The following is a 23,138-nucleotide window of genomic DNA, read 5'->3' on the forward strand; positions in this document are numbered from 1 at the left end:
TGAGATCACATAACGGTTGGAGAGGGGAACGAAGCATTGGAATGTAGAAAATCTCTCCCTAGCATACGTGTCTCAAAACGTTGAAGGGAAGCCTAGAAGGAAAAGTCTAAAGAGAACAATATTTGCTAGCGGTGTGGGCTTGGACGCTATAAATGGTATCGTAGCCCGATATTAGGTGGTGTGCCAACGAGGACGTGGGTCCCTAAGGGGGTGGATTGTGAGATTTCATATTGGTTGGAGAGACGAACGAAGCATTTCTTATAAGGGTGTGGAAATTTATGAACTCGTTTTAAAATCTTGAGGGGAAACCTAAAAGGAAAAGTTCAAAGAGAACAATATCCGCTAACAGTGGCGGTTGGTTTGGACCGTTACATTTTGACTTTTGGGTTGGACTGTTACAACTTGTTGGTTTGACTTTTGATTTTCACGAGAGAGATAACATTACATTTTGCATTGACTTCTCGAGGTTAGTTGCTTTTTTCAAGAACTTTCACTTTGATGGGAATATGTTTCTTTGGTCGTGTTCCTCGTAGTTAGTGCCACCAAACAAAATACCAAAAGAAAAAGCACTTTTTTTTTTCTTTCATAAACGTCCTCTTTTTGGAATGATATTGTGATTAAAAAGTATCGTTCGAGATTGAATTTAGCTCATAAAAAATGTTATTGAGCATGATGTTGACATTTTCTATGTCGTTTTCAAATGTCTTAAAAAAAAACACCACGTAGAAAATCAATCAAAGAAAACAGGATCATCGTTGTTTGACAATATCAAACGTGCGATGTAGCAAATGTCGTTAAACGACAATGTGATACGTTGATAGGAATCTAAACGTGCGACATTGAAAGATAACTTCCCTTTACTTACATTGAACCAGATATATTCCATCGATGCAAGGTGATCAACATATGCTCTTTAAAGCTACTACGAGTTTTGCTCGTCCCCAGGCACTTGACTTTCGAGCTATTACACGCATCTTGATTCCTTAAATAGATAATTTTAATGCTTTCAAAGTAAGAACAACTTAATTTTGAGCACAAAATGACTTGTAATTCTACCTGTAATCGACTTACTCGAAGAGTCTCTTAATCCGTTCAAGTTTCTCGATAACCTATCCTATCAATCACTATATGAAGGTAATAGCAAGACAAGATGATTATTATTTTCGAGATAATGCCATGCCACTATGTTCACCTTCTCCAGACAAGGCCATGCCATAATCTTCCTATAATCTATCAATTATATCTCTAAGTCAAATGAGTGGTACCCCACAACGCCATGGTACCCAACAAGGCGTGTCCTTGATGTCCCTCAAATCCTCCCAACTCTTCACACATGCCTCTCTCCTATAAGTTCACCAATCTCTCTCACGTCCTTGGATGAAATCTTAGTCTTCTAACGATGTCCCACCTAACTCTTTACGTGCCCAAATCACTCACGATTTAAAGTTCGGTATTCAAATTTTCCACGCTACGCTAAGTTGCTACTGAAGAACTCGTGTTGTAGTATGAGTTGTAATGTTTCAGTGAAAGTATCTGACGATAGATCATTTTGGTAGTTGACTTTACGTTTTTAAAAGTATTAATTTTATAACAAACACTACAAAGTTCACACTATAGGGTAAAATTAGGAATTATATTTGAAAGGGGGCAAAATAGTAATTTCACCATGTATTTATTTGTCTAATTTTTACAATTAATCTAGATAAAAGGTAAAATTATTTTCTTTTAAAGGAGTATATGGTAATTTCACACCCTCAAATGCTTTATACCAGTTTGGCCATTGCCTCACCGCCGGGTGCATATTATTAAGAGAAGACTCGCCGCCGAAGACTCGCCGCCGAGGAGAAATTGAGCGCGGAGCAAAAACTTGAGCCGAAGGACAGAGAGAAATCATGCATTACAAGAAAGAACCCTGCAGAAATTTTCAGCGTGGCAGGTATGGTGGATTTTCTACCTATTTTCGTCTGTTTAGTGCTATTTCATCGCTATATTCGACAATTTTATCTTATGTTCTGCTTCTTCGATTGTTTGTAATCGCTAATTTGTGCTAAGACTTCCGCACACTGTATCTTTAAGAGATTCCTATACGAATCTGCTGAAGATTATGAGATTTTTGATAGTTTGGTTCGAGGTAAGTAGGATGAATTAAGTGGGATTTTATGGTCTTTCTTAGATTTAGTGGAGTGCACCAGTGCTTGGATTTTAATCCATTTACTTCAGTAGTTAATAGTGGTGATATTTGCGAGAAGAAAGTTCTCATCTTCGTGGAATCTTGGTTGGGCGAAGAGGAATTCAGGGAAGTAAGATATTTTCAGTTCTCAAGTCTGTTGATTTGACTATAAAATGTGCGGTTTTATTTTTCGTTTTGACATTTTTCTTCGATATGTCCAAATTAATGCATTATGCACATCCATGTTTGTTGATATAGCTTAAGCTTTTTCAATGGTTTGATATGCATTGGTTGTGCTATACCAATGTCTCATATTTGCTCATTTAAGATTTGTTGGGAGGAGTTACACTTAAAGATTAAGAGATTCTTGAAATTGGTAGTTTCAGCTATCGTGCCAGTTTTTTTAATTTGAAGTCTGCGTTTTAGGAGCACTTTGCGTTGCCTCATAGCTGAAATCAATAGTTCTTAGCTCTTAGCTCTTAGTTTAGTAGTCTTTTTATTTCCTTGTCAGGTGGAAGTATGTCTTTTCCTCGGACATTTTTTTGTAAGGTATATTTTCATATTTTCATATGTTACTATGTTATTATATTTTGATAAACAACGGTTCCTTAACTGTACATGAATCCTTTTCTTATATACTTTTAAACTTCGAAAATATATTATTAGACCTTAATGACCTAACTAAAAGAAGAGAATGGAAGTATCTATTAGATTAGGACATGATTATTCTTTAAATGGCTTACTGTTAGGATCACTTTTTTTTTTTTTGGGTTTTCTCATTCCCAGGTTTCTCATCCCCAACTGAACGATATCATGTTTTATCCAAGTTCAGTTTTTGGTAGCCTTTATTTATATTTATGTGCTGGCTTTGTGCTTAATGTCTGATCTGCACTATTTCAGTTGTCAATATGGTGAAAGGTGCAAATTTCTCCACGTCACTCAGCAACCACAGAAACCGAGTAACTTTGGCTCTGGGATGCAAACAAGTTCACAGCCACAGCAAAAACCTAATCCCTTTGGATTTGGAGTTCATAGTACTGGTCAATCTAAAGCAGCTGTTGATTCTGGATCCAAACAAAACCAATATAAGGTCACCTTTCATTTTCGAGAAATTATGCTCATATATGTTTGAAGTTATTAGCAGCATTAATTTTTTCATCATAAACCTCAATAATATCTATATGAGGAGTTAGTTCCTCCACATAAAAGAAATTTTGATTACATGAAAGAATGCCAATATACAGATATGCAACACAAGGCCCATTTAAAGACTTAATTATGTTAGACCAACACTAAGCTAAGTAGCACGAACAAGGAGATTAGACTTGGACATCACCGCGTGTCAATTAGAAAAGTAGGAGCAGGAGTAGGACATGTTGGGGATGCATTTAAAAAAAAAAAAGAATATATGTCTGTATATTGATAAACTAATACTTTAAAATAGATAAAACATGTAAATTCAACATAAAAAAAAAAAATAAGTGTGCTTGTAGCAGAGAGCTACAGGATCTCCTTTTGTGATCTCTTTTCGTCTTTCATAGGGTTTTTAGGGTTGGGTTAAATTTTATGGTTGATCATAAGTGGTGGATTGGGTTGGACAATGAGCTAGGTGATTATTATTGTTATTATTTATAATTTTTTAAAACAAGAAACAAACTTTTCATCGATTGATGAAAAGATAGAAAAAAATGTTCAGGCAACATTGTCCAGAGAGAGAAAAATATGAGAAAGCAAAAGTACAGCGAACAAGGACATAAGAATCCATCCCAGTGAAGAAAAATATTGTTGAAAGCATAGTTATCAAATAAGGAAGACAATGAACACCAATGAGAGCACTATCCCACGCATGTGTTTAGGTTGATGTATCCGCGTGTTCCCCCTGTGTTGAGACATGTCCAATGTATGTCTTTAATGTGTTGTAGATATCTGTGTCCGATATGGACACTTTCAAAAAGAGTGTATATACTTTGTAGATGCTAACTATAGCCTGAGGTTTATTATTATTTGAACAAGAAATAGGACTTTTCATCAACGAAAAAGTTAATAGGAGTACAAATGTACAAGGTCTACAAAGAGTTGACGGAGGAGGAAATGAAAATGAAGGGAAACTAAAGAACAAGACTACGAAAAAGCCTTCCAATCAGCATAAATACAAAACAATGAATAGGCATAAAAAACTTGAGACAGTGAACACCAACAAGAAACTTTGATCTTGATGAGTTCAAAACGATCTTCTTAATTAAGAAACTTGTCTTCAAAGGTTCTTTGTTTTATTTCAATTTCAAATCAAAGATCCAATTTTGAGGTTTATTATTATATTTTATCTCTATTTGGCCTCTTTCTTTATAGTTAATTTTATCTTGGCTCGTTTTCTTGGGTATTGTTTATTAGGTCCTTGTGTATTCTTTCATTTTTTCCATGAAGTTTTTTCTTTTTTTTTTCCCACAAAAAAAGTGCTTACTCCGCACCCACCCACAATATCTTTTGTAACCACCCAATAAGAGCTACTACTAAACCTCCTAAGGAGCTACCATAGGAAAAATTCTTGTTATCTTATGGCCTCGGAAGAGAATACTTCTCTAGCCTTCTCTTTGAGGGGTTAGAAAGGCCTCAAAGAGAAGGTTACAATATATATTATATCTCCCCCACCCCCCACCCCCCACCCCCTGTTCTTTTCGAACTTTTTATTTACTGAGATAAACTCATAGGTTTGATTCATTACTTCTTTTTTCATTAGCTATATGATAACAAATGGACTCGTTCTTCCACACCTACTGGAAATGCTCCTTCTCGAAAACCAGACAATCAGCCCGCATCAGCTAATCACATGTGTGTGTCCAATCCTCTGGTCATCAGATTATATTTCCCTCTGTTTGTTGCTGTTTAGTCATAAATGTCAATCACTTAAAAATGGAATTGAAAATTCGTGTATATGAAGATGCACAGATGGGGAGTCTTGCAAGCGCCAAATTGCTGAAGATTTTCAAAATGAGAGGCCATTATGGAAACTGACATGCTATGGCCACAGTAAAAGGTATGCTCACATTTGGACTTGTCATTATGCTAAAATTTTATTTTGAATCCTGCTATTTAGAATTATTTTTTTTAGCACCAATGAATCTTGCAGTTGATGTTTACTTATTTTTTATTGAAGTCGTTGTCATATCAGTTTCTTTTTTTTAATTGAAAACAGAAACTTGTAGTTCCTGTTTAGTGACATTTATTTGACAACTGCATCTATAGATTGACTCCTTGGTTATTCCTTTTAAGATTCCTTGGCTTTGGATAAAACTCGAAGAGCTTATACCGGTATCCTTACAACTTGTGTTAGTGTATTTTGAGTTATTTTCTTTTGTTGTACCAACCCTTCCCTCTAGAGAAGGCCACCCCTTTGCTCCTTTCCTTTTTGTTATCGTTGCATGTGTCTTTAGCGGTTTGTTTGTCAAATGTTTAGTTGTTGGGAGACTAGAGGCTCTGAGTTGGTAGAGACAACATCCAAGTAAACCATCTCAATGTTCCTTTTTCTCTAATTATGGCTCAAGTTAACGATTTGGTAGATGTGGTGAGACTCTGACCTTCAAACCAATCAAAGTCTTCTAGAGTCGGCATCAATATCAGGGATGATGGTGTGAGTTACCTAGCTCATTTTATGGCTGTTCTACAGGACTGTGGCCTTTCTCCTGGGCATGCCCCTGGGCAGAAGACCAGATGGTTCTGAATTTCAAACCTTATGAAGACCGTGTTTCAAATAGATTGGACCCTATTGAAGACTATTTTTCAAATAGATTGGTTAAGTTGAAAAGACTGACGTGCCCTAGAGAATGTAGATGGACCCTTGCAAATGTTACTTATCCATTTTTAATTTATGAAGAAAGATTGTGAGGAGGCTGGAAAGGTTATTAGAAATTTCTTCTGGAGAGGCACTCAAAATGGAGGAAGATGTAATCTGGTTAATAGTGAAGTATCCTCCCTGCCAATTTCCAAGGGTGGTCTAAGTGCTGGGAACCTTCGAGCTAGAAAGTGGCCCTTCTCGCTCAAGGGAGATGGTGATTCATGAACCCAAAAAAAAAAAAAAAAAAAAAAAAAAAAAAAAAAANAAAAAAAAAAAAGAAAAAGAAAGCTTGTTTGGAGAAGCCTGCAAATACGAGCTTGCTCCTAATGAATGGTTCCCTCCCTCCAAGGGACAGTACAGACTTTTCATGGCTTTATTCAATTGCTAATACCAATGGTAATTCCATATGCCATTACTGGTCATATGCTAGAATGGATGGGTTCTCAAGTTTAGGAGAGACCTGGTGGATGCTGAAATTGAAGAATGGGCTGCTTTTGCAAATCTTCTCTCTTCTTTTTCTTCTGATGCAGGCAGGATAGAAAGAAACGCTCCCTCGAAGGAGTGCTACGTTCAGTGTGAGAACTTTGGTGCGAAAATTAACTATTGAGCAAGCTGTCCTCAGTTGCTTCTTTGTGAATCTTATATGGAAGGCACAGTGCCCTGGAACATGAAGGTTTCATGTTAACTTTTGCTCTTTAGAGGCTGAACTCGTGTTGTAAAATCCAAAAAAGATGATTACGGCGTTCTCCTTGCTGGTTTGTGATGTGTAGAAATGATGAGGAATATCAATATTAACTTCCTTTTGCAGCCTTACGTTGGCATGAACCTTTCAAGATTTTCAACATTTGATGTGTCTTCCCTAAGATGGTTGGAGATTATGGTTTGAAAGGAACAATAGGTGTTTGGACAAGAGGACTCCAGTTGGGATTTTTTTTGCTTCTACATGGTGTACTTGTTAAGGGTTTTTCTAATGATGAATTTATATGAATCTTTGCCTATAAGGAGCCTATTTTGTAATTCCTTTGTGGTAGGGACTATCCCATATCCCCTTCTTTGTTTGCATGTTTCTTACACCCCCCCCCCNCACACACAAAGAGAGTAATAAAACTAAATGTAGTGGGGAATTTCTATGCAGTGCTTTTCATCCGATCTGACGCCGTTGCACTTTTTCGTTTGCAGTCAACCTTGTGACATTGTTGGTGATGTTAGTTATGAAGAACTACGGGCGATTGCATATGATGAAGCCAAACGAGGGATAAGCTTGCAATCAATTGTAAGGAAACATGTTGATTGCTTTTGACTTCCTAGAACTGCACAGGTGTTTCTTGTTACATTGTAGTTGAGCTTTCATAGTTTTTTTTTTTTTTTGTCAAATGAACTCTCCTTATATATATATTACTTTCTGTTTTAAAAATATTCCACAGATGAGAATGTACCATGGTTTTTGAAAATTATATTATTATCTTATATATGATTGGACCTCACAATTTCAATTTTTAGTTTGCGTGGTTTTATTTGGGTCATGATGGGAGCTATGGGTAATCCTAGGGGTGGCAAAAATCCATACTGGTGGGACAGTGAATCCCCTACTAAAATAGGATCATAGAAAAACAATTTTTTTTTTTATTTTTTTATTTTCTTCATGGAGAGATGGAGGCAGGGAATTTTTATTCACTTTAACCTTCCCCTATCCATTTTTTTTCCAATTATTAATATGTATAGTTATTTAAACTAATAAATAATGTAATTTCTAATTTTGTCACGAATAAATATAATTTTAATGAAACAAATAATTAAATAAAAAAACAAGAAATTTTCTTGTGGGAATCCCAATCCTAAATGGGGTATGCATCTCGGTTTCATCCCCTTGTTCCCATTCCTAGCGTTCCTATTGGATTTTTACCTTTGTTGTCAACAAACATTTGAAGAGAGAAAGAAAGATCTCAAACCCTTCAACTGTTAATTTGACTTTCAAGATTTGATTAAATGAGATTGAAAGTAGAAAAATTAACAAGGAAGCTCTTGGTATGCAAAATAGGAATATGAAGCTTGGGAATGTAATGGTTTTCTTTGTAATAGGATTCTGTGTTTGGTATGTAGGAATAAAATTTGATTCTCTCAATCCAAAGGCCCTGCAAAATAGCTTACCCTCACAAACCACGAAAAAGCAGCCCTTATCCAAACCTTCAAATTAGACGTGTAGAGTACATGTTCAATTATAGCAATGGTTTAATCTTTGACTCGAGTAGTATTCAATCCCTCGTACGTGAATTGTGAAGCAGTAACTAACGCTTCCATTCTTTTGACATAGGAAGCTTTGACTGATTACCTATCTTTTCTGGCATTATCTTGGTGTAAAAATATTCTACCTTTTAGCAACTATAGCATAATCTCTCTTCTTACCAATTGGGGAAGATTTTTGTAACTTCTTTAGATGGGATATGCTCCGTTGTATAATTTCATAATATTGGTGAAACTGTTCCCTATCTGACAACATAATGTGGTAACATTTACATCTTTCCTTAACTATTAACTTCATGTATCCTGTTACAGGTTGAAAGGGAGAGAAATTTACTTAATTCTAAGTTATCTGAGTTTGAGAGCCTTCTTCATAAGCCATATGTAACACCATTAAATCGTGCTTCTGGCAACCAAAGCTCACTGTCGGGAACTAATTCTCTTTCAGTTCAACCAAGTTCTCAAAATAGCGGTCCTCCTTCATTGTCAAGTTTTAGCCAGTTGGGTGCATCACTTAATACGGGATTTGGTGCAAGGTAAGAAGCAAACAGCTTGATTTAGTATTTATCTATGAGACTGTATGTACTTTACAAAATTGAATTGATGCTATGCCGTCTGTGTAAATCATTCGACCTAACATTTTGACAATTTATTTTACAGGCCCTCTAACCCACCTAATAATGCTTTTGGCCAGCCAGTTCAATTTTCAAGCTCCCCTGAAAATTCGAGTACCTTTGGAGCAACCAATTTTCCATCAACAAATGCTGGTGCAGTTGGAGGTGTGTTCCCGAGTTTTTGTAGAAGTTAGGCTGTGACTTGTTTTTATCAGATCATTGTTTCCAAATCAACGAAAAAGTATCTCTATGAATGGGAGATGAACTAAGAATGTAAAACGATAAGCTAAGGTTTTATATGATTTAAACTGCAAGTTATCTTGTTTAATATAAGTTATTTGATACAACCTTTTAATACCACTTTCCCACATGAAAGAAACTCCTTTTCAATGGTCGCTGATGCGTAAGTAAGACCATTGTTTTAAAAAATTGAGTCAAATCAAAATTTGATTTTATCGATCTAGGATGATTTGAAAGAAAAAAAGATATGTATTATGATGAGAATGAAATTTTTAAGTCTTAGAGAATATGGCAGATTTTTAGGAAAGCTGTTTTTTAAAAACTACTAGGTAGGTGATTTTGCATGTAAGAAGAAACTGAAAAGTGACTGCAGATGAATTAATGAATTACTAGTTTTACCAAATAAGAAAATTAGTAAAGATTAGTTAAAGATGCTTCTTTAATTACTTTTGACCATTGTAAAAGCAATCCCAAATGCACCCTTAGTCCCAGATGGGTAAAGCTGGGCAGTGTAGTGAGTTATTCTGCAGGAGAGTTCCATAATCATTTCGATAAAAAGCTAAAGCTCTTTCGATTTGATATGGTTTTTGTGCATTCCTAATGGTAGCTGTGAAGTGTGGTTATTATTTTATTTATTATTGCGATCATAAACTTTTAGTTTCTTCTGATTGTTGAATTTGTAGGTGTATTTGGTAGCCAAGTTCCTAGCCAAACATTTGGAAACTCTACCCTAAGTGGTTTCAATAACAGTGGCATAACAAATGCTGGAAGCAATCTTCTTTCCTCTCCAGCGATCCCAACAAAGTTCCCCTCAACAGATGCTGGTGGACAAATTCTGTCAAATGCCCAATTGGTGTAAGCTTGTTGTAGTCATTTTTTGTTATTATATTTTTTATTTTTTGTACTAGAAATGGAACTTTTCACTGAAGAAATGAAAATATATTAATGCTCAAGACGAACTCCACTAGGGAGGGATGAAAGAGAAGGAAAATAAAACAATAATAAAAGAAGAAAAATGAAATAAAATAAAAGCAACCCAACCAAAATCCTGAAAGTAAAGCTTTAACTGNGCAACCCAACCAAAATAAAAAAAAAATAGTTAAATTTTACGGGTGTCACTCTTTTCTTAGTTCCCCCCAAAAAAAAAGTCACAACAATACAAGCATTAAAAATGAACATTCACTTNAAAAAAAAAAAACAATTGAGAAGCTTCCAAAGATGGAAATTGAAGCAAGCTGACCAAACCCAATGAATCAAGCAATCATTTGACTGCCAAAAATAAATCTCCAGCAGAACCACTAACTTTGATGAGTCAATAAATTTGAAGAGGCAAGCATGAGATCATAAAGCCTCTTCAATTGCCACCAATTCTTCGTGCAAATCACCTAATAAATTCTTTACTGATACTAACAAAAGAACAATGTTCAATTCCGAGCCACTCCTCCTCATGCAAAGAGACATGCAAGAAAATACCAATAAATGAGTCGCTTTGCAGACAGAGGGTTGTCATAGTCGTACATTTCTAACCATGCGGTGTCATTACTTTGGTGTCATTACTTTGAAATGCTCATGACAAGCCTTAAGGAAAACCTAAGTTCTATATACATTCTATATACATTTTCCGCATGTATTTGTGGCTTCATCGAACCTTAGGTAAGGTTTACCTTTGCCAACTGAACACAATTCATGTGGAATCTAGTATATTCGGCCATGCATGTTAAATTGTCTGTGGCCTTAATCACTTGCCTCTGTATTAGGCCAAGTCATTTGACTTGACCTTGCCTCTACTCGGGGCCAAGGTCTCTCATGTACACTTGTCTATCTTGGCCCTCACATGGCTAGATGGGTGCCATTTGAGGGTCGTCGTCTTCTTTGTCTTTATATGAGGGTCGTCGTCTTCTTTGTCTCTATATGAGGGTCACAACCTACTCTATTCATAGTATGGTTGTGACATTCTCCCACATAAATTAGTCATCATCCTCGATGACTTTTTGAGAGTCTTAATCACACCATGGATTGTGACATAGAGCACCTAAATGCACTCTGCATGCAAAGGAGGGGAAGTTTTGTGGCAAGTAAGAGTTTGCTCTACTTTGTGTGGTTTGTGCGGAGAGCATATTATTAGGACCTTTAAGAGAGGGACTGAGAGAGACTCTATTGATGTTTGGTTTTTTGTTAGGTTCTATGTTTCTGTTTGGTTGGTGATGAAGTTGTTTTGTAATTGTTCTTTGGGTCTTATTGTACTTGTCTAGAGCCCTTTTCTTTAGTTTCATTTCCTTTTGTGGCCTTTGTATTTTGGATGCTTTTATATGTTCTTTCATCTTTTTGTCGATAAAAGTTTAGTTCTTTATTAAAAAAAAAAAAAAACATTGGAATTGTGGATTAGTTGTCAATAATCCGAGAGAGTGGAGGGATTTCATAGATCGTAATATAAGAAGAAAATAAATCTTTGACAGCCGATACATTTGGAGTTGAAAAGGCTTTCTGCTCCTTCTATTGAGTATGGACTTCTAAACCGCAGCTTTCCTTAAAACCAGGGGAATCTTGCTCAGAAATAATAGATCTAAAGGCTTCTTCAATTGGATCTGCAAATGGCAAAGCAGCATTTGTTCCAAAGTTCATCTAAATCCACAATACTTCGACTTCTATTATAAAAATGGTGTTTAATGGAAAAATTATGTTTTAAATTAATGGAAGGAAAACGGTTGGGAGCATTCTCTTTCCCTAAAATCTATTTACCTTCCAAGAAGCTCAACAGACTCTCTTCTATTAAATTTGAACTAGGGTTATTAATAAAAGCCCTCTTTTATTATTACTAGCCTCTTAGTAGAATTTTATTGTTTGGAAATGAAATAGTTGATCCTTTAAAGTTCTTTTTGATATTTGATATTGTTGTTATTGACGTTAATTACCTTCATTATTTAACCCAACCTAACATAGCTTACCTTATCAAGACATATGTCCCATAGCTTACCTTATCAAGACATATGTCCCATAGCTTACCTTACCAAGACATATGTCCCTGACTGAGAGGTTGGAGGTTCGAATTTCCAATCCCATGGGTTCAAATCCTCAACACCTCTTACCCTCACCTTGTCACCTTGTCTTTTGAGTCGTGTCATCTAGGAGCATGTGTTCCGTATTTGAGTCCGATCTCATAGAATTTGTTCGCTACAAACCTCTAAGAAGTTCTTAGTCACTAATTGTGGTTGTGCATCATCTTTTCCTCCCCACTGGAAATTTTTGCTCAGTCTCATTCCAACTTCATGTTTGAACATCATTTCTTTCAATTTCATGAAACTGCTGTTAGGTTTTTATTTCTTTTATGAGATTTTTCATCATCTCTTTACCAATAACAATTAAACTCAAGCAGCTTCATGTTACTTACTAAATTTGTACACCTAAAAAAGTTAGAAATTTATGTAATGTTTCTCTTGTGAATCATGCAGAAATAAGTTACAGCAGGAAAATAGTTCTGTGGATGTCAGCATTTGGTTGAAAGAGAAATGGGTTCCTGGAGAGGTATGATGTTTTTCGTTTGTTTTTGTTCTTGTTCATCATATGTATCGGTATCGTTAACAGTTGTGAATATCGATATGACGCTGCCATTGATTTCCTTTAGAGATCCCCACTCTCACAACCCACCTAAACTCTATGTCGGAGTATTTGGCTCACAAATTGAGTGTAGTTTGTAGCTGAACTTGTGTTAGAATATAAATTTGTTAGATGTTACGAGCTATATATAGATCTAAGCTACAAAAATCTAGATTTGCAATAAATATTTACCCATTTGTTTTAAATTTCTTATAAAAAGATGAAAATGGAAATTTCTTTAAAAGAGGAATGTAGTAGACCAGTGGAATCTAGCCTTGTATAATTATTTAGTTTTTGAAAAATCTTCTTGAAACTAGACTACATAAGTATACCTCATAAGTTTCTTTTGAAAACCACAAGCCTATATAAAGAACAAAGGAAAACTAGAGTTTATAACATCTTCATTCTACTCTGGCTGCATCCGTATGATCTTTTGAGTATTATTAAACTCAGGTTTCTTTGAAAATGTATTCAGATACCAGAAGTGGCACCTCCAGATGCAGTTGTTCAATAGCCCATACTTTTGAGGACAACAATATATTAGGTATTTGTAGTACATAGGCGAAATTTAAGTGAATGAATTATGATCTTCATCTCACAAACTTCTAAGAGACTGGCGTCTGCTTTTAAAAGAATGCTAAATCTTGCATATCTATTGTAAATTTTTACATTTTTATCTTGAAAAGTGTCTTATCTCAACTTTTGTTTTACATTTTTATTGCTTGATAGCCTCTTGTTTGTTATACCAGTAGATGGAGCCTCTTGTTTGTTATACTAGCAGATGGAGCAGTCATGACAATCAAAACGAGGTCTAAGAATGAAGAATGAGGCGATTGGTAAGCCCATGATCTGACTTTTCTAGTTCTAGATACTTGTTTGAATGGCAGACCTGTGACTAGTAAAGTCGTTGGAGAAGTATTTTGAGGGTTGATGAAATCTTTCCATTCTGAAGGAAACCGAAGTCACGTAAGAACAACTTTTTCTATTGTGAATTTTTGTTTGGATTGACAGGGGCGCTATTAAGGTAGATACAGCATCCGTTCATGGAAAACTTTCATCCGCTTATTTGTGGTTACATTTCAATCTTTCAAGTTTAGTAGAGAGTTCGAGCAGAATGCAGCTACTAATTGAGTTCAATAATTAATTATTTATTCATTTTTAAGTGTTTTTATCATTTTAAAAGATGAATTGTATCGTAGGCTGTGTGTATACCCTGAAAAGGGCATTGCTTCATCGTTTTCTTCTTTCTTCTCCTCTGCTGCAGAAATGGCTTCCACTTTCATCCCTCTTCTCAACCTCCCCACTCAAACAGCCATTAAAGCCACTCTAATCCCTCACTTCTTCGTCCTCAAATCCTGCCACCGTTCCTCTCTCCCTCTTCTCTCCTCAAAACCCGCAAAATCCGTCACCGTTCGCATGTCCTACAACCCTACTCCGGCCACCGACCGCCTCATCTCCGCCGTCGCCTACACTCTCCCCTTCTTCAACTCCCTCCAGTACGGCCGCTTACTCTTCACCCAGTACCCCGTCCTCGGCCTCGCCTTCGAGCCGATTCTCCCTATTCTAGGGCTTTATCGCTCGATCCCACACTCGAGCTTCATCGCCTTCTTTGCGCTCTACTTGGGCGTTGTCCGGAACCCTAACTTCAACCGCTACGTGAGGTTCAATTCAATGCAGGCGGTGACTCTGGACGTGCTGTTGGCGGTGCCGTTGTTGATACAGAGGATTCTGAGTCCCGGTCCGGGCGGATTAGGGTTCCAGATTATGGTTTGGGGCCATAATGGATTGTTTCTTTTCAGTGTTTTGTGTTTTGTTTACAGGCTCGCTTCTTGCCTTCTGGGTCGGACCCCTCACTTGCGGCTTGTTGCTGATGCTGCTGGGAGGCAGATTTAGGCTTAGGTTTGTTCCTCAACTGTTCTTTCTCATCCTTTCCTCTTTTTATCACCATTTTTTCCTCCGAGAATTTTTGGATTGAGAAGCTTGTAATGTAGGGTTTGGATTATTCTTTGAAATTATTGGAATTCTGAAACAATGTAGGTCCATACACGCCTTTAGATGATGCGTAAGAAATGAATTGAGAAGTGTTTTTTAGTTGTGCATTTGTTGATTATGAGTTTCTGCAGCAGCAATACTGAGTAGTGTTTTGCAGAAGGAAAATTTTGGGTGAGAGGCAATTGCAATAGGTTGATCATGGATGATAGATAGCCCCCAAGGGTTGCCCCTATGGTTAAGGCAAGTTGGGCTTAAGGCATGTAGTCTACCTTACCCATAGGTGAAGTGTTCAAAATTTTAGGCGAGCTTAATAAGAAACCGACATTGGCGTCGTGCCCTTGGATTGGAAAAAAGGGTTTACAAAAAACGAGAAAGAAGGATTGATTAAGGTAGAGTGAAGTCTACTAGATGTATTGAATTGAATTGCTATAAGACAACCTTTGTGGATGTTTCGAAGAATGATTATAGAACTAGAATTCGATGGAATCCAACATTTGAATAATTGGTTTACGTTAGGGAAGATTTGTGGGGTGTGCCGCGAAACGGAGTTGCAAAGGAGGCAGTAGTATCATAAATATAAGGGAAAGGTTGATAGATATTGAAGAGAGCAACGATATTGAAGAGAATGTAGTGTTTTGTTATGCACGTTGGATATGGATGTTCCTGGGCTCTGCATCTTCATACTTTCTTTTCACCCACCTTTTTCCCTCTGTTTTTCTGGGAAGTTTTGAATTGAAGAGTTTGTAAAGTAGGGCTGTGGTTTTCCTCCAAAAGTACTGAAATTTTGTTTCCATGTAGAACTGTACTCCTTTAGAAGGTGTAGTAGAGTAATTGAGAAGTGTATTTTGATTGTGCATTTTTTGGTTTCTGAGTTTGAACAAGTTTTTGAAGTATTTATTCCAGGGATGTTTTAGATAACGAAGATGATGGAAAGAACAATGAAGATGGAGGAGACTTGTCAAGGGAAAGAGGATTTGATGTGGGTTCTTAGTTAGAAAGTTGGATATCAAACTTGATTAGGTCCACGATCGATTGTGCTCGACTTTTGATACGACGAAGCCTTCCATTTTGTGGACAAGATGAAACTGGATATTAGAAAATCCAAGAGTAACGGTAGGAAATATCCAAGATGAGATCCTACATCGGTTGGAGAGGAGAATGAAGCATTGTTTATAAGGGTGTGAAAACCTCTCTCTAGTATATACGTTTTAAAACCTTTAGATTGTTATATCTAACAAAAATGGTGTAAGTTGTACTGCTACAGAAATGGTTGATGGAATCATTCGAGATATTAGTGAGATGATAAATTAGTTTTGATTGATGAATCAAAAGATATATCTTCAAATGAGTTAATTGCAATTCTTTATGAAGGTGTGGAAACCTTTTTCCGCCTGTTTTAAAAATCTTGAAGGGAAGCTCGGAAGGGAAAATCCAAAAAGTACAACTTGGGCCGTTATATTCAACAAAGGTGGTGTAAATTGTATTGCTACAAAAATTGTTGAGACATTGATGATGATGAATTAGTTTTGATTAATGAATCAATATAAATTGCAATTGTGTTGAGAATGTAATAAAATTCATAAGGATTTGTAAGGAAATATTTGCATTTTTATCGAGGTAATGCTTTAAAAAATGAAAACAAGAATTGAATTAGCGTTTTTGTCTTTTACACGTGATACTTCATCATTTTTGTCACATTTACATGAAATCCCAATCTCGAGTGAAATGCCAAGGTAGGGATAACCACTAGTAGACTAGCTTAGCAGAGTTACCGCCATTCAAAGAAATCTTCTTTTTAGAGATACGAAAATTCTTTTATAAGTTAGAAGCTTAAGATCGAGGAACATTGCTCTTGCAAAAGAGGAAACTTTTCTTTCCCAATCCATTCTATTTTGGTCTATAATTGAAACCCTTGTTCGCGTTCAATAAATAATTGAAACCCTTGTTCGCGTTCAATGATCATACGGAGTACTCGGACTCGCCAATCCGATTTGGTGGAGACAAAAAAAAAAGTAAATTAAATAATATTATCGAATTTTTCTTTTAAAAATAGTTATACCATATTGTTTGAAGTATAAATTTTTTAATATATATAAATAGTCAGAAAAAATGAAAATCCTGAATTTAGAGAAGAAAAACAATGGGGGAATGGTATCGTCCACAGAATAGCCCTTAGCGATTGATGAATTCCACATAATCCCAAGCAAACGAAGGAGTGCCACTCATCCCACCACGTCACTCCCCCACACCATTTCCCAAGACCCCTCCCTAACGTCCTCAAACTGCCAACACAGATACCAAGGCTGCAGAAAAAGAGCCAAAAAGCAGTAAGAGAGATGCTGAGCACAGCAGGCCCAGCGGCTTCTCATTCACTCATTGTTGCTTCTTCCACAAACGCATCCAAACCCTTTGCCAATTTGAACCACAACATACCCCGATTCTTGGGTTTCAGGCAGTTTTCCCCAGATTGTTCCTGTTCTGGGTCTGTGAGTTTTGGATGGAATAGTGGCAGCAAGAGGAAGTTCAACAGGTCTAGAATGGAGGGTTTTGCTGTTCGTGCTTCGGCTCAGCCACTCAAGAACGCCGATGAACTCATTGATTCTGTTGAGACCTTCATTTTCGATTGCGATGGTCAGTTCTTCTCCCATTTCCCCTCGACTTCTTGCATGCAAAATATCCAACTCGTTTGATTGTTGTCATTGGGTCTCTGCTTTTCTATTGCTTCAATGGAGTTTGTTGAGTTCATTGGCTGTAGTTGATGTTTTTGAAGAACAGATTGCAAACTTCATAAACAGTTTATTATGTTTATTTTGTTCATAAAAAGATTAAACGTTGCAGAGATGATATGAAATTGCAAAAGGGGGAAATATAGAAGATAATGTATTAGTTGAGACTCTTTGACTTCCTGTCAAGCCTGTAGTTGGAAGGGGGAAACTGAGTACTGATAGTTTCTTCCTCTTTTCTTTTCCCTTCTTTTTGTGGTCAATATTTTTAAGGTGTCCAATGATTTACCTGCAGGGGTTATATGGAAAGGAGACAAACTTATAGATGGAGTTCCAGAAACCCTTGATATGCTTCGATCAAAGGTATAAAACTAGAGAAAACTAACAGAAAGTTGTATACACGAGCGAAAATGATACAAAAATCTGTAGTTTCCTTCGGTTGTTGGATAGTCTTTCCTTTTTTCTTACATTTTGTAACGTCCGAGGCCCACCGCTAGCATATATTGTCCTCTCTTTCGGGCTTTCCATTTCGGGTTTCGCCTCAAGGTTTTTAAAAGCGTATGCTAGGGAGAGGTTTCCACACCCTTGTAAAGGGTGTTTTGTTTTCCTCCCCAACCGATGTGAGATCTCACAATCCACCCCTCTTCAGGGCCCAACGCCTCAAGGTTTTTAAAAGCGTATGCTAGGGAGAGGTTTCCACACCCTTGTAAAGGGTGTTTTGTTTTCCTCCCCAAACGATGTGAGATCTCACAATCCACCCCTCTTCAGGGCCCAACGTCCTTACTGGCACATCGCCTCATGTCCAGCCTCCTCGCTGGCTGGCATATCACCTGGTGTCTGGCTTTGATACTATTTGTAATGGCCCATGCCCACCGCTAGTAGATATTGTTCTCTTTGAGCTTTCTCTTTCGGGCTTCTCTTATCTACTAACGGTGGGCTTGGGCCGTTACACATTTATTTTTTCCTCTCCTCCCTCTCTTATTATTATTATTTTTTTAATTTCAGGGAAAGCGATTAGTTTTTGTTACCAACAATTCAACAAAGTCAAGGAAGCAGTATGGCAAAAAGTTTGAGACACTTGGTCTCAATGTTACTGAGGTAAGTGTTACTTAAAGTTACTAAGTTCGGTCTAAATTCGTCACGCTAACTAAATTCGAGTATTTCAGGAAGAAATTTTCGCATCATCTTTTGCTGCTGCTGCGTATTTGAAATCCATTGATTTCCCAAAGGAAAAGAAGGTAATTGCTTGATTTAGCTATCTTTTATATTGTTCATGATCTTTTCTTTCTCATTTTAGCTGAAGGTTATTGGAATTAGATCAAATAACGAACTAAAAACTTGACATTGTCTTATGAACTGCATTTTTTGCACTATCTTCTTATTTCTTAAAGTTTTCAATAGTGAATCATAAATTTTGGCCTCGACTTGTGACTTTGTGGCTTTGTGATTTCAGATTTATGTGATTGGTGAGGAGGGCATCTTGAAAGAACTTGAACTAGCTGGATATCAGTACCTTGGCGGACCGGTATTAGTGATAAAGTTTCTCAATGTTCATGAGCTATGAAATATCTTCCTCATATATTTGTAATCTTTTAGTAAATTATGTTTCTTGTATCCCATAAACTTAATTTACAGAGTAATGTTATATCTTTCATTTTCTTACAGGATGATGGTGGGAAGAAGATAGAACTGAAGCCAGGCTTTCTGATGGAGCATGATGAGGATGTATATTTCTGATCTTTCTTGATTTGCGTACAAATTTATCGTTTTTAGTTTCGTATATATGTTCTCAAATAGGAATGAAGATGTAACTTCTCTTAACTACTACCACTTATCAGGAATGTTTCAAAGTTCTATTGTAACAGCCCAAGTCCACCGCTAGCAGATATTGTCCTCTTTGGGCTTTCCTTTTTGGGGTTCCCCTCAAAGTTTTTAAAAGGCGTCTGCCAGGGAGATGTTTCCACACCCTTATAAAGAATGCTTCGTTCTTCTCTCCAATCAATGTGGGATCTCACAATCGACCCCCTTTGGGGCCCAGCGTTCTCGTTGGCACTCGTTCCCTTCTCCAATCGATGTGGTACCCCTAATCCACCCTATTTGGAGCCCAATGTCCTTGCTAACACACCGCCTCGTGTCCACCCCCCTTTGGGGCTCCGCCTCGGCACATCACCTGGTGATTGACTTTGATACCATTTGTAATAACCCAAACCCACTGCTAGCAGATATTGTCCTTTTTGAGCCTTCCCTTTCGAGCTTCCTCTCAAGGTTTTTAAAACGTGTCTGCTATGGAGAGGTTTCTACACCCTTATAAAGAATGTTTTGTTCTCCTCTCCAACCAATATGGGATCTCACATCTATTCCGACAGAGATGAAGAGCACTAGCCTATGAGTAAAACTTTACTAAACTAAAAAAGAATTACAAGCTATGGAGGATGTCTTTCGGAGACTCTCTGAACTCCCCCATCTTGCCAATTACACATTGATATCCTTTGGAATATCCTTCTTTGTGACATTTCTTTCCCAAGTAATTAGAGTATCTTGGACCCTCCCTCTTGAGATCACTCAAGCCTAAACCTGGCTTCCTCACCTTCATTCATTCTATTCATAACAAATCCCTACTAACAAATTCCTTAGGTAATTACTAATATACCTTATCACCCTAATGATATTCCTAACTAGTAACTACCCAAATGCCATTCCTATCACTTTCATACACTAATCTAACTCGGGCTTACTATATTCAATCAAGAATCACCTCTTCTTCCTCATTTTCGCCCCATAGTCCATGAATTTTATCTAAATCAGTTCTTGTTTACCATGAAGGTGGGAGCTGTTGTCGTTGGATTTGATCGATACTTTAACTACTACAAAGTTCAGTAAGTCCTAGCCTTCATTAAATTTTATTCATTAACTTGGTTCTGCAGGTGGTATGATTACAACTTAATTCTCAGAATCATTATTTTGTTTATTTCATTCTTTTCTCAATAGTGATGCGATGGAATGTTTCATAATATATTTGATCTCTCCTAAGAAATTTTTTTAGTACAACTAATGTGTGAGTATCGGTAGACGTCTTCACTGCTGAGCTATGTTCATTTTGGTCTATACGAAGAAGTTTTTTGTTAATATTTTTCTTGGGCAATGAAGGTATGGAACACTCTGCATACGGGAGAACCCCGGTTGCCTCTTCATTGCAACTAATCGTGATGCTGTCACTCACCTGACCGATGCGCAAGAGTGGGCAGGTTCGGTTCTCTACACTCTCTTTGGCTTTTAGCACTTATTTTAGGGAGTATTTGATCATTACTTTTACAAGGTTAAGTTTCAATTTGTTTCCTTGTATGGATTGTCAAGAACCCAGTCTGTAACGCCTTGTCAGGATAAAGATTACGAGTTTTACTTTGTTGAAGTAGATAACTATTTTCGAAGCTAAAAATCGAAAGCTCTTTAAAGAATAATTGAAGTTCTTTTTTCTTGTTTTTCACGTTTGTTTAGATTTTAAGAATTCATGTAAACGGGAATGCTCTTTAGCTTTCTTTCGTGTGCATAACTCAGGTGGTGGTTCAATGGTTGGTGCTCTTTGTGGATCGACTCAACGTGAGCCATTGGTCGTGGGGAAGCCCTCAACTTTCATGATGGACTACTTAGCAAACAAGTAATATTTGTTGTTGATCTGTTCAAAATTTGCTGTTATGATTGATATCTAATAAAGGCTAATGATAATAGTAAGGAGCTAGAGTGATGGTTTCAAGTCATGGCGTCTACTTAAGATCTTATATCTTACGAGTTTTTTTGACAACCATATGTAGTAGGATTAAACCGTTGTCTTGTGGGAATAGTAGAAGTGTGTACAAGTAATCTCGACACTTGCAGATATTACAAAAAGAAAAGGTCACAGGAAGGAAGAACAGAAGGGTTCGGGCTAGTCTAGGCAGGGAAGTACTTTGCAAGAACGTTTCGAGTTAAATAACGCATCTTACATAGGAAGATTTATAGAAAGTCTATTGGAATATTGATATCACTTCCAGTTCTATAATCCATTGTTGGTCATTCTTTGTGCTATTAGATATCAAAAATTGAATGAAGTGAAGCTTGGTTCCTCTGTTTTCTTGTATCCTTCTTAACAAATGATACTCATGCCATTCCAAATGACAGGTTTGGGATTCAGAAGTCACAAATATGTATGGTTGGAGATAGATTAGATACTGATATTCTGTTTGGGCAGAATGGTGGCTGCAAGACTCTTCTTGTTTTGTCAGGTAATAACTTTTCGGCTGAAATCTTATTTTCGTCTCTGAACTTTGGCGTTTAGTCTATTTCGAGACCTGATCTTTCAAATATTATATCTTAGTCGTTGAATGTTGCATACCAAAACTCTTTTAGTTGTACCGAAAGCTACTCAATATAACATAAGTATATTAGATCCTACGTTGATTGGGGAGGAGAACGAAACATTCTTTATAAGGGTGTGGAAACCTCTCATAGCAGAAGCATTTTAAAAATCTTGAGGGAAAGCTCGAAAGGGAAAGTCCAAAGAGGACAATATTTGTTAGTGGTGGGCTTGAGGTGTTACAGTTGGTATTAGAGCTGGACACCGGGCGGTGTGCTGCAAGGACACTAGGCTCTGAAGGGGGGTGGACACAGGGCGGTGTGCTAGTGAGGACGTTGGGTCCCGAATGAGGGTGGATTGTGAGATTTCTCATCGATTGGAGAGAGAAACGAGTACGCTGGACCCCCAGGAGGGGTGGGGTGGGTTGTGAGATCCCACATCGGTTGGGAAGGAGAACGAAGCATTCTTTATAAAGGTTCGGAAACCTCCTCCCAACAGGCGCGTTATAAAATCCTTGAGGGGAAGCCCGAAAGGGAAAACCCAAAGAAGACAATATCTGCTAGCAGGAAGATTCGGTGCTCGATTTTTCGAATAAATCTAGGCTCTTGTTAGATGATTAATAAAAAGTAAACATCAAGGATATAAAATTTTGTTGTAGCGAGTTTGTAACGTGTTGATGGAAAAACGTTGATCGATCTCGTGTTCGTTTTGATAGGTGTTACAAGCTTATCAACCCTTGAAAGTCCCAAGAACACTATACAACCAGATTTCTACACCAACAAGATTTCAGATTTCTTGTCGCTCAAAGCTGCGACTGTATGATCACTCAGCATGTCTCTCTATTTTTTCTCTCCTCTGTTCTTGAAAATCAATGCTTTATTATCAAAACTACATGTTGAATCCAAAATTATATATGAACAATAGTTTAGTGTTCATCAATGTTATGTAAACTGTTCTTCATCTGGGCAGGCAGCTGCTTTCATATTCGCATTAATGTTTCAAAGGATTTGGTATTGATCATGTTTTCTAAATTTGGCTCAAGTTTATTTTAAAACATTTTTAAAAATTCGGTGATAAAGCAAAATGTTTATTAATTTAATTTTTCAAAAAAAAAAAAAATTATAGAAGTTATTTCTAGTAATAATTAAATTTTATTTTCTAATTATGTTATACATTATTATTAATATTTATTTTTACGTTGTTAGTTAATTTTTTTATTTTTTATTTCCAATACTCTTAATTTTTTTTAGGAAAAAAAAAATCTAAAAAATATTTGAAAAGTTTTGTTAATACCATTTATTTATTTTTTTTAAGTAAAAAAAGACTAAATTGTAAAAATAGTATTAACATCATTTATTTTTATAAAAATCATCTATCGACACTTCATAGATTATCGCCACCGAAA

The 23,138-nt window shown here is 36.7% G+C and overlaps 3 protein-coding genes across 6 annotated transcripts; all 3 read left to right on the top strand.

Annotated features, from left to right (window-relative positions):
* Positions 1-1,798: 1,798 nt before the first annotated feature.
* LOC111784074 (zinc finger CCCH domain-containing protein 16) lies at positions 1,799-13,530 on the top strand. 3 transcript variants are annotated; one of them, XM_023664901.1, is made up of 11 exons: positions 1,799-1,936; positions 3,071-3,260; positions 4,908-4,999; positions 5,109-5,204; positions 7,182-7,275; positions 8,556-8,776; positions 8,901-9,019; positions 9,778-9,949; positions 12,544-12,616; positions 13,164-13,232; positions 13,441-13,530. In XM_023664901.1, exons 1-10 carry the CDS (start codon positions 1,893-1,895, stop codon positions 13,200-13,202), a joined length of 1,140 nt encoding a protein of 379 aa, XP_023520669.1. In that variant the 5' UTR covers positions 1,799-1,892; the 3' UTR covers positions 13,203-13,232; positions 13,441-13,530. The 3 variants fall into 3 exon arrangements, with proteins under 3 accessions (XP_023520669.1, XP_023520668.1, XP_023520667.1); XM_023664900.1 differs by having other exon boundaries at positions 13,438-13,523; XM_023664899.1 differs by lacking the exon at positions 13,441-13,530 and having other exon boundaries at positions 1,800-1,936; positions 13,164-13,398.
* Positions 13,531-13,884: 354 nt separating this feature from the next.
* LOC111784075 (protein TIC 20-II, chloroplastic-like) lies at positions 13,885-16,025 on the top strand. 2 transcript variants are annotated; one of them, XM_023664902.1, is made up of 2 exons: positions 13,885-14,587; positions 15,584-16,025. In XM_023664902.1, the coding sequence occupies exon 1, from the start codon at positions 13,955-13,957 to the stop codon at positions 14,579-14,581; it is 627 nt and encodes a 208-aa protein (XP_023520670.1). In that variant the 5' UTR covers positions 13,885-13,954; the 3' UTR covers positions 14,582-14,587; positions 15,584-16,025. The 2 variants fall into 2 exon arrangements, with proteins under 2 accessions (XP_023520670.1, XP_023520671.1); XM_023664903.1 differs by having other exon boundaries at positions 15,595-16,025.
* A 798-nt stretch (positions 16,026-16,823) lies between these two features.
* On the top strand, positions 16,824-22,739 carry LOC111784076 (phosphoglycolate phosphatase 1B, chloroplastic-like). The gene is made up of 11 exons (XM_023664904.1): positions 16,824-17,311; positions 17,699-17,766; positions 18,409-18,501; positions 18,570-18,641; positions 18,857-18,928; positions 19,069-19,128; positions 20,227-20,279; positions 20,551-20,648; positions 20,959-21,058; positions 21,559-21,662; positions 22,449-22,739. Exons 1-11 carry the CDS (start codon positions 17,017-17,019, stop codon positions 22,553-22,555), a joined length of 1,122 nt encoding a protein of 373 aa, XP_023520672.1. The 5' UTR covers positions 16,824-17,016; the 3' UTR covers positions 22,556-22,739.
* Positions 22,740-23,138: the final 399 nt, after the last annotated feature.

This window comes from Cucurbita pepo, unplaced genomic scaffold, assembly GCF_002806865.2.
Source record: "Cucurbita pepo subsp. pepo cultivar mu-cu-16 unplaced genomic scaffold, ASM280686v2 Cp4.1_scaffold000150, whole genome shotgun sequence".
NCBI classification, from domain to species: domain Eukaryota; kingdom Viridiplantae; phylum Streptophyta; class Magnoliopsida; order Cucurbitales; family Cucurbitaceae; genus Cucurbita; species Cucurbita pepo.

Coding starts and splice junctions, on each gene's coding strand:
- LOC111784074 (XM_023664901.1), top strand. CDS start 1,893: ATGCATTACAAGAAAGAACCCTGCAGAAATTTTCAGCGTGGCAG. Junction 7,276..8,555: donor GGATAAGCTTGCAATCAATT/GTAAGGAAACAT, acceptor ATCCTGTTACAG/GTTGAAAGGGAGAGAAATTT. Junction 9,950..12,543: donor CTGTCAAATGCCCAATTGGT/GTAAGCTTGTTG, acceptor TGAATCATGCAG/AAATAAGTTACAGCAGGAAA.
- LOC111784075 (XM_023664902.1), top strand. CDS start 13,955: ATGGCTTCCACTTTCATCCCTCTTCTCAACCTCCCCACTCAAACAGCC.
- LOC111784076 (XM_023664904.1), top strand. CDS start 17,017: ATGCTGAGCACAGCAGGCCCAGCGGCTTCTCATTCACTCATTGTTGCT. Junction 19,129..20,226: donor TGATGGAGCATGATGAGGAT/GTATATTTCTGA, acceptor TTTACCATGAAG/GTGGGAGCTGTTGTCGTTGG. Junction 21,663..22,448: donor GACTCTTCTTGTTTTGTCAG/GTAATAACTTTT, acceptor TCGTTTTGATAG/GTGTTACAAGCTTATCAACC.